The sequence below is a fragment of the Xenopus laevis genome, chromosome 7S (genome assembly GCF_017654675.1).
Source record: "Xenopus laevis strain J_2021 chromosome 7S, Xenopus_laevis_v10.1, whole genome shotgun sequence".
In the NCBI taxonomy this organism is placed as follows: Eukaryota; Metazoa; Chordata; class Amphibia; order Anura; family Pipidae; genus Xenopus; species Xenopus laevis.
Genome location: NC_054384.1, coordinates 16,861,554 through 16,870,883, shown reverse-complemented (window position 1 = coordinate 16,870,883; position 9,330 = coordinate 16,861,554). Strand labels below are relative to the sequence as shown.

At 41.8% G+C, this 9,330-nt stretch overlaps 1 protein-coding gene across 1 annotated transcript; it reads right to left on the bottom strand.

Annotated features, from left to right (window-relative positions):
• Positions 1-2,703: 2,703 nt before the first annotated feature.
• ventx3.2.S (VENT homeobox 3, gene 2 S homeolog) lies at positions 2,704-6,047 on the bottom strand. The gene is made up of 3 exons (NM_001088485.1): positions 5,741-6,047; positions 4,047-4,306; positions 2,704-3,197 (listed from the first exon to the last, which is right to left on the bottom strand). Exons 1-3 carry the CDS (start codon positions 6,000-6,002, stop codon positions 2,862-2,864), a joined length of 858 nt encoding a protein of 285 aa, NP_001081954.1. The 5' UTR covers positions 6,003-6,047; the 3' UTR covers positions 2,704-2,861.
• Between the last annotated feature and the right edge of the window lie 3,283 nt (positions 6,048-9,330).

Genomic DNA, 9,330 nt, shown 5'->3' with positions numbered 1-9,330 from the left:
TCACCCCGTTAAGCAGTATTCATATTATAATAGTAATTTGTATGTAATTTAAATACAGGTATAGGACCCGTTATCTGGAAACACATTATCCAGAAAGCTCTGAATTAATGGAAAGGCAGACTTCCATAGAATCCATTTTACACAAATAATCCAAATTTGTATAAATGATTTCTGTTTCCTCTCTAAAAATAAAACAGTAGCTTGTACTTGATCCAAGCTAAAATATAATTAATTCTTATTGGAAGCAAAACCAGCCTATTGGGTTTATTCAATGTTTACATGATTTTCTAGTAGAGTTAAGGTATAAAGATCCAAATTACAGAAAGATCAATTATACGGAAAAAATCCTGAGAATTCTGGATAACAGGTCCCATACATGAATATGAAAAAAATTCTGTAGCAGTAATGATAGGAACTAGTTAAGGTACTGGGTGGATACAACAGATCATTTTATTGTTCTGGGTTATATCGCAGCCAAACACACATCTCCTGTCTGTCCTCTCAATGGCTCGGGGAAGACAAGGATCAAAGGGCAATAACAATATATTGTATCTGTCTTTATTGTTATTTGTCATCTAATTGGTCATCAAAACAATATACTGTATCTGACTTTAGCGTTGTTTGCCATCTAATTGGTCTTCAAAGGGAGTGATAATGTGGGGCAATAAGATCTAACGGAGTATGAGAGGTGACTGAATTAGGTTTCATTATAGTTAGTAGAAGTACAGCCGACTCCATTCTGTCTGCCAAACATTTCTTGCCCTCTGATGTAAATCTGATTTTTAAACACAAAGGCTAACTGGGGAATTTTAGGGTAGGGGCACACTGGGCGAATCAGGGAGATTTAGTCACCTGGCGACTAATCGTCTTGTCTTTGTGGCAATCAATCTCACTGAACGCCTTCCTCTGTCTTGTGCTGCTTTAATAAAAAGTCGTCTGCGGCTTGGCACACAGGTCGCTTCGTATTCCAAAAGTCACCCGAAGTTGCCTCACGAGGAAACATCGGGCGACTTCGAAATAAGAAGCGCCGTGTATGCCATGCCACAGGTGACTTTTCATTGTAGCCAGTGCAAGACAGAGGGAAGGCGTTCAGGGAGATAGATTGCCGCAAAGGTGAGGTGATTAGTCGCCAGGCGACTAAATCTCCGAATTGCCAAGTGTGCCTCTACCCTTAGTAGAGAATAGCTATGTCACTTAAAATATACCGATATTCTTAAAAATAGAAAGAAAAAGAAACAACTGCTAATGTAGTTTCAGAAACAGAGTTGGCCTCTTAGGAACCACATTGAATGTGACAAAGTGACTGCACTTTCTGGCCTATAATAGCTTAAGCCCTATGGTACCCGGCACGTTTTGATCAAATTACCCACTTTGAGCCAGATTCCATTTCCATTTATGAAAAATGTGTAGCTCATGGTAGACCCTAAACTAGACTTCACCTCTAAAGCAACACTACCACTAGCTAATACTTGGTCATAGGACCACCTCTTACCCACTTTCCACTGGGATGTGTCTCTTACACATGGTGCCTGCCTTGCCTTGGGTTTCTGGCCTCATCTATACTTGTTTATGGTCTGACATTAAAGACTAACATGGTCCCATATCCCCCTTACTTGCACTGCATACCTCTAGTGAAATACCACCTGACATCCCTGTCTCAGTGGGAACCTCCCTGCCAACCAGGCAATGTAAACCCCTGGATGAATTGCATCTCCACCCATCCATGCTACCAGTTTGAGCCCTTCAGACCAATTGGAAGTTCTCTGGCCCATGTATGGGGCCCACTGACTGGCTTGCCTAACCAATAGCTGGCCTGAAAGAGACCCTGGCAACAAGAGACCCTGGTTATTTTCATACTGGAAAAAGGCAGAGTTTGAAATGTAAAATATAAGTAACCAATATTAAAATTGAAAAGTTGTATAAGATAAGCAATCTAACTAAGGTTAAGGTTAGTGATGGGCAAATAAATTCGGCTGGCGCAAATTCACAGTGAATTTCCACGCTTCGCCAGCGGCGAATAAATTCCCAAAACTCCCGCGAAGATTCGTAGACGAAGAGTCGCCGACGTCAAAAAAAATCGGACACACGTTGGAAAGTCATTTTCATCAAAACCGTTGCGTGTCAACACTATTCAGATGCCCATTGACTTTAACGCTGCGAATTGACGCAGGCACCAAATTTTTTGCAGATGGAAAAATTTGAGTTTCGCTAAATTTACGGCGAATCGAAATGGGAGAAATTCACCCATCACTAGTTAAGGCTAATACATAAATAGCGTTTTCTCTGTTATTTTGTCATATTGGACCAGTGGATATACTAGTAGTAGGCAATCAGCTGAAAAAAAACCCATTTGCCCCATATTAGGTCTACAAGTTAGTTTATGTCCCATGCCTCTAAATGTTTGCTTATATATTAGAGGGTCACTAGAAAGATACAATTTTCAATAGCTTGGAGCTTCCTGCTGTGGAATATATATATATATATGAACATACTTTTATGTTATGGTAACAATGAAAAATTGGGGTCCTCTGTTATAGCTATGCTGGGCCTTCCGTGCCCCAGTAACTCTTGACCACATAAGCGAACCTTTGTCACATTATAAGTAAAGGATAAAAGATAAGATATCTGAATATTAATGCGAATCAATAGCTTTCAATAATAGAAGGCAATGTTTATAATAAATATGTACAGTCCAGTCAGATGCAACAGAACAGATTTCTTTATTATTAAAAAACCCAATACTAATAAAACTCTGTCTGAATGTGCTGCTGTGCTTTCATGTAATAACTTATAATAAATAATTGCAAATGTCCATAACAATAATAACAGTGGTGCTTCAACAATGTATACAATGTGAAACTTTAGTATGGGCTGTATCTTTGTCGTTTAGGCTCGTTCAGCATTGGGTGTACAAGCATGGAAGAGTAGGGATAAGAGCCAAGGTTTGCAGAAGGAATAGCTGTTGGGTGGAGTCCAGGTGAAATAACAGTAGATTGTAGAGGACCAAATGGAAGAGATGGAGCTGCCATTGTATGAGGGGCCAGAACAGAAAACTCCGGCTGGACTGAATATCCAGGAGTTGGAAGGTCAGGGTAACCATAATAAGGCACATAAAGTCCCGAAAAGAAAGCATCAACCCTTGCATCCTGCGTTTGACGCTTGAACTTCATCCTTCGATTCTGAAACCAGGTTTTAATCTAAAGAAAAAGAAAATGAGTTATACTTATTAATATCAGGATAATTCCCAGGCACAAGTTGTACATATCTTATATAACAGAGTGACAAACAATATGACCGTGGCTTCTTCTGGTTTTCATACCAGAACCAGACACTTGGGGACACGAGACAGAAGTTCAATTTGCAGCACACACATATAAGTTTTATGGCCTTGGCCATCTCAATAGATGATGCTGTTCCATACCTCAGGGGACTCCTCTATACTCTCTATAAGTTACAATAGTGGATGTAGTCTAAAAGACTAAAGAATAAAATGTCACAAATATATAATATAAAGAAATCAGTTAGAGGGAATTTCCACCCCAAAACAAATATCACTGGACTGAAAGCAGTATCTCTCTGGTTGTTTATATTACATGCACTGCTGGTCCTGACTCCTCAACAATTTACTGTAAGCAAGCTGATTAACAGTGCTGGTAAATACAGCGCCGGATTTAACTTTTGCGCGCCCCTAGGCCGCGCGGTCCGACCAGGCGGCCGTGCGGTCCTAGCGCCCGCCTTCCCAGCTGGTGCAGTTGAACGGCGGCTGCCCCTATTTCTTTGCCACCCTAGGCCCGGGCCTATGCGGCCTTGCCGCAAATCCGGGCCTGGGTAAAGATATGACTTCTGTTGCTTTGTTTCAAAGGGTCACAATAAGATAACACATTTTACAAATAACCTTGCGTAGAATGGCTTTTTGTATTTTTGATTTTGGATGCGGAATGCCTTTTAAGCTAAAATGAAATTTCAACAACAGTTGATTTATTTTTATCTTGTCCTCTGTAAAACCAAATAACAAATAAGCATTTTGGTGCATTGCTGCTGCTTACCTGAGTCTCAGAGAGTTTCAGCACCTTGGACAGCCGTCTTTTCTCACTGGATCCAATGTATCTGTTCTCCTTGAAGCTCCTTTCAAGCTCCTCCAGCTGCTCAGGGGAGAATTTGGTGCGGGCTCTGGCAGCAGCATCTTCATCACACACAGGTTTGGCCTTCTTGTTGGTGTCAGTTGTGCCAGTGACCTTATTTCCTTGATCAGTGCTTCGCTCACAAGCAGGAACCACCATTAAGGCTCTTCTAGATGTATCAAGCTCTGTAAAACAATTGAGGCAGAGGAAGCATTGTGATTATTGTTGATTATAAGTAAGCTACAAATCCAGTGTCCAATTCATAAAATGGGTTGACAAGTTGATTTGATAGATCTTTATAATAATTTACAGCTCTGCTTCATATTGGGAGCATTTATACTGTACCTACAGAGGCTGCATCAAAGGTGAACTAAACCCCCACCCTACTTTGAAAAAAATGTGCACCACCACCACCACACTGGGCCACCTCTGTCCCATAACCAGATCAATGCCGCTCAATGCAACCCCATAGTCTTGTATGTGATAAAATTTCTAGACTATGTACTGGGGTTCCATAGAACTGTATTCAGGAGACGTGATCTTGTTGGTAAGTGGGTCCAGTACAGGTGATATAACACAAAGGGTGGGGGAGGGGGGTAATCCTCTAAATTACAGCCTCCAACCCTACAGCAGGGATCCCCAACCCTTTGAACCCGTGAGCAACATTCAGAAGTAAAAGGAGTTGGGGAGCAACACTAGCATGAAAAATGTTCTTGGGCTGCCAAATAAGTATTGTGATTGGCCATTTGGTAGCCTCTATGTGGATTGTCAACCTACATTGAGGGTCTGTTTGGCAGTACACCTGGTTTTTATACAACCAAAACTTGCATCCAAGCCTGGAATTCAAAAATAAGTACTTGCTTTGAGGCCACTGGGAGCAACATCCAAGGGATTGGAGAGAAACATGATGCTCACAAGCTACTGGTTGGGGATCACTGTCCTACAGGGTAGACTAAGCACATGAAAAACATAGACATGTTATATTTCTAATGATCCATCTGAACAGATTTAGGGCTGCTTGTCTACATATGATGGTGCTTTAGTTCACAAAATGAATATTCCACAAGCCTATTCATTAAAGATGTTTTAAATATGTCTTTGTAATCTTTGTGAAGAATTTACCCTTATTTCCCCTTACTTTTACTTAATGTGGTTATTGTATTAGCAACAAGGCTGCGGTATGAATCAGAGACTAGAATATGAATAGGAGAGAGGGTCTGAATGCAAAGATAAGTAATAAAAAACACTAACAATAAAAATGTAACCTGGGAGAACATGGTTTTTGGCTAAGGGGGGAAGGGGGTCATTGGCAACCACTGAATGCCACAAAGAGGCAAAAGAGTAAGTGTAATTAAATATATGAATATACTGTATATATAGGTTACTACATATCTGTATGAAATTAAAGACGTCTTTAAACATATTATCATAACCATGTTATAGACATTAAAGCGAATGTTACATGTGAATGTTTTGACTGTGACCGCCCCTCCAGTAAAGAACAGTGGCTGTCAAACGTCCCTGTCCATGCTGTGATTCTTTGGGCAATGGATTTAGAATAAATACTGTATACTAAATGTACTCTATATTTTAGTTTATGAAATTAGAATATCATTTACCTTGTGGTGCTGGCTGGGAGTGCAGTTGGTCTTTAACAGGTGGGCTTCTTTCTTCATTTTGGACATTCCGCACGCAATAATTTTCCTTCTCTCTGTAGTCCACCGATGGCAATGTTGGTCCAGTAGCTCTTGATGGCAATGAGATATTGGATTCCTTGTCTGGATTTCCACTTTTATATCCTAATAGATCCGCATTGGAATAAACAGCTTTCCTCTGACTGCTCTCTGAAAGCCATTCTACTGAGTAGGGTCTCTTCTCCATAGTCCTTCAACTTTGTGTTTCCTCTTTCACAAACTGCCACAAACTAAATGTCCCTTTGAGGTTGCACACATATTTAAACCCTTAAACTAGGGAGGGGTGTAATGAGTCAACACTTGTTATGATACTGGTGACAATGGGCCTGCCTGGGCGTTACACTAATCTGCATTGTCAAAGGGCTGTCATATTTGACTAATCCCTAATTTGTCTACACTTGACTCTTTCACTTGGCACCAAGTTCATCTCTTCAAGACTGGCCATCAATAATATATCTGCCTTGCTGTTAATTGAATCAGACCCATTTAGGATTAGATAGTCATATATTATTGTCTTTTTGGGTTACAACCTAGTTCTTTCAGGAGAAGGTATACCTGGTGGAATCAATTCAATGGCTTTCAGATTCATTCAAGGCTACAATGAGACAGAATCTATGATCATATCACGTCTGGCCTCCACAGGCAGTCTCATCTCTTTCTGACAATACAAAGAGATGAGAATACAGGATACAGGACAAATGAAAATACAGGATATTCGTTCTAAATTATAATAACTCATCATGAGATCCCGGGAAAGCAATGCAGACGAAAGCCCTCAATTCAGTTGAAGGTGGAGTCGGCTTTATCTGATCCGTACTATGTATTTTTGCCAAGGAGGAAAAATGTTAAAGTGTTTTATTAAGGAAGAAGGACTTTAGGAAATGAGGGAATTGTCATGAAGTATAATAGCAAATGCGTGTAAAACTTGCTGAGCCTCATTTTAAAGTCAAAGGCCCTGATGTTTTTATGAAGCAGATCAAAAGCCTGATTGGAAATGCATTGTAACAGGTAGAGTCCACAGTCTCTGAGGTGGGGGGCATTTGTATGAGATTGGAAAGGTGCACTTCCCTAACTGTTTCCTTGCCAGGTAGATCAGCATTGGAAGGATCTGCATTGTACGTCTCCTCCCCCAGCAAACACTTCATTAAATATGGTAACAGGCAGTCTAGATAAGCAGGCACCACAGCAACTAGCTATTCAACTCCATGATAAAGACCAAACTGACAAACGTTATTGAATGTCAACACATTTCATTAATAAGGACCACAAACTAAAACTGAAGCTGTCATATTGTCTTTGGATATCAGTGCTCTAAATGTGAAATAAACCTCCCCTGAATGCTAATGCCCTATGTGGAGACTGCTTTAAGGGTAAAGCCAGACGAGGAGATTCAGGGAGATTTTGTTGCCTGGCGACTTATCGCCAGGTCTTTTGCGCTACTATCTCCCTGAACTGCCTCAGTGTCTTTTCCCCATAGGCTACAGCGTAAAATCGCCTGCGCTAATGCACACGCGGCGATGTAATTTCAATAGTCGCCCAAAGTTGCCTCAGTGAGGCAACTTTGGGCGACTATTGAAAACGCATCGCCGCGTGTGCATTAGCGCAGGCGACTTTTCATTCTAGCCTATGGGGAAAAAACGCTGAGGCAGTTCGGCGAGATAGTCGCGCAAAAGACCTGGCGATAAGTCGCCAGGCAACAAAATCTCCCTGAATCTCCTCGTCTGGCCTTACCCTAAGGGTTAGGCCACACTGGGCGTTTCTCCCCAAACGACTGTCCTGACTCTGCGCTGGCTAAAATGAAAAAACGTCGGCGCTAATCACACGCGGCGATTTGTTTTCCGAAGTCGCCCGAAGAAGTTTCCTCGTGAGGCAACTTTGGGCGACTTCGGAAAACGAATTGCCGCATGTGATTAACGCCGGAGTTTTTTTTTTTCATTTTAACCGGCGCAGAGTCAGGGATGGCGTTTGGGGACATTGGTCGCCGCAAAGACGAGGCGATTAGTCGCCGGGCGACCAAATCTCCCCAAAACGCCCAGTGTGGCCTTACCCTAACAAAACCAGTTTGTTATGAAGGCAAAGTCTAGGGGTAATTGAGAAACACAAGCAAACTGTGTTAGCCACCATCTCCAACTCAGACACAAACATCTTCCTGTTGTGGACGACTGTACAGATGTCCTTGCATTGCTTATAACATTTGCTTGATGTAAACAAGGTAAAATAGGAACCATTGTTATGGGCCCTTGTGTGTGGCCAACTGTCTTCCAACCCACTTTTGTGAGCTTCCAGTTCTCTCCTATTCAGAAGTTTATAGCCTGGTAGAAGACTGGACCAATAGAACCAAGGTGGTACAGTTAAAAAGTCTTTATTTAAATAAAAAGCTTCTCAACAGGAACAGCCTTATTGAATCTGTGCCAAAAGGGGAACTTAATCACAGGCTAGGTATGGGCATTGCCTATGATTAGGTGACTCTTTTGGCACAAACTTAGTTAGGCTTTTCCTGCTTTTTCTCTACATAAACACTTTTTAACTGCACCACATTGGTTCTATTGATCCAGTCTTGTGCCAGCCTGTACTGTACAACTTTGGACAGTTTCTGCAACCTCCCCTAATATGAATGTCTGGGGCATGTGCAACTGCCCGCCCCCCTACATTTGTTATTGCAATTGTTATTGGATTGTCTGTAATCTCTCTTACTCATCCTAACCAGAATGGTTTATCTGCGTTCTCTCCTACAATGCTAACTAAAACAGAACCTTAAGGGCAGAGACACACGCTGTTATTTCGGGAGATGAGTCACCCAGCAACAAATCGCTTCTTCTTCTTCAGGCGACTAGTCTCCCCGAACTGCCTTCCCATCGGCTAGAATGTAAATCGCCGGTGGGGTGGCACTTGGATCACTTTTTCTTTCCAAAGTCGCCCAAAGTTTCCTTGTGAGGCAACTTCGGTCGACTTCGGAAAACTAAGCGATCCGAGAGCCATCATGCTGGCTATTTACATTCTAGCCGGCGGGAAGGCAGTACGAGAGATTAGTCGCCGGAAGAAGAAGCGATTTGTCGCTGGGCGACTAATCTCCCGAAATAACAGCTTCCGACTCTGCCCTAAAAGGTTTCTAATAAAAGTAACAGTGGGTATAAACATGCATTTGTGTACTTGTGGCACTCAGGCAGTCACAGTTGGTAAATCATAGCAGATTAGTAGTCAGCACAACTGCAACTCACTTCTTTGGCTGGGTGCACGTCCTCCAGTGGCCACCTTCCACTGGCAATATTAGCGAAGAAAGTTAGTCCAGCACCCACTGTTTCATGAATAAAACGGCCTTTATTGGACCAAGGGCATTACAGCAACGTTTCAGACCAACTGGTCTTTTATCACAGTTGGTAAATCATTCATACATTGCAAATATAAGATATTGTCACTTTATAAATAATGGTTCGGTGGCATCACTCTGCAGGTAGGTAAATGTCCCTAAAGCTCCCATGGTATAAAAGTAGGTAATATAATAAACAGTCAAATGC

What these genes read in the sequence shown, in the direction of transcription:
- ventx3.2.S (NM_001088485.1), bottom strand. Translation starts at nt 6,002, where the DNA reads ATGGAGAAGAGACCCTACTCAGTAGAATGGCTTTCAGAGAGCAGTCAG. An exon ending in CTCCCAGCCAGCACCACAAG is followed by an intron (nt 4,307 to 5,740) that starts GTAAATGATATT and finishes ATTGTTTTACAG; the next exon opens with AGCTTGATACATCTAGAAGA. An exon ending in TGAAACTCTCTGAGACTCAG is followed by an intron (nt 3,198 to 4,046) that starts GTAAGCAGCAGC and finishes CTTTTTCTTTAG; the next exon opens with ATTAAAACCTGGTTTCAGAA.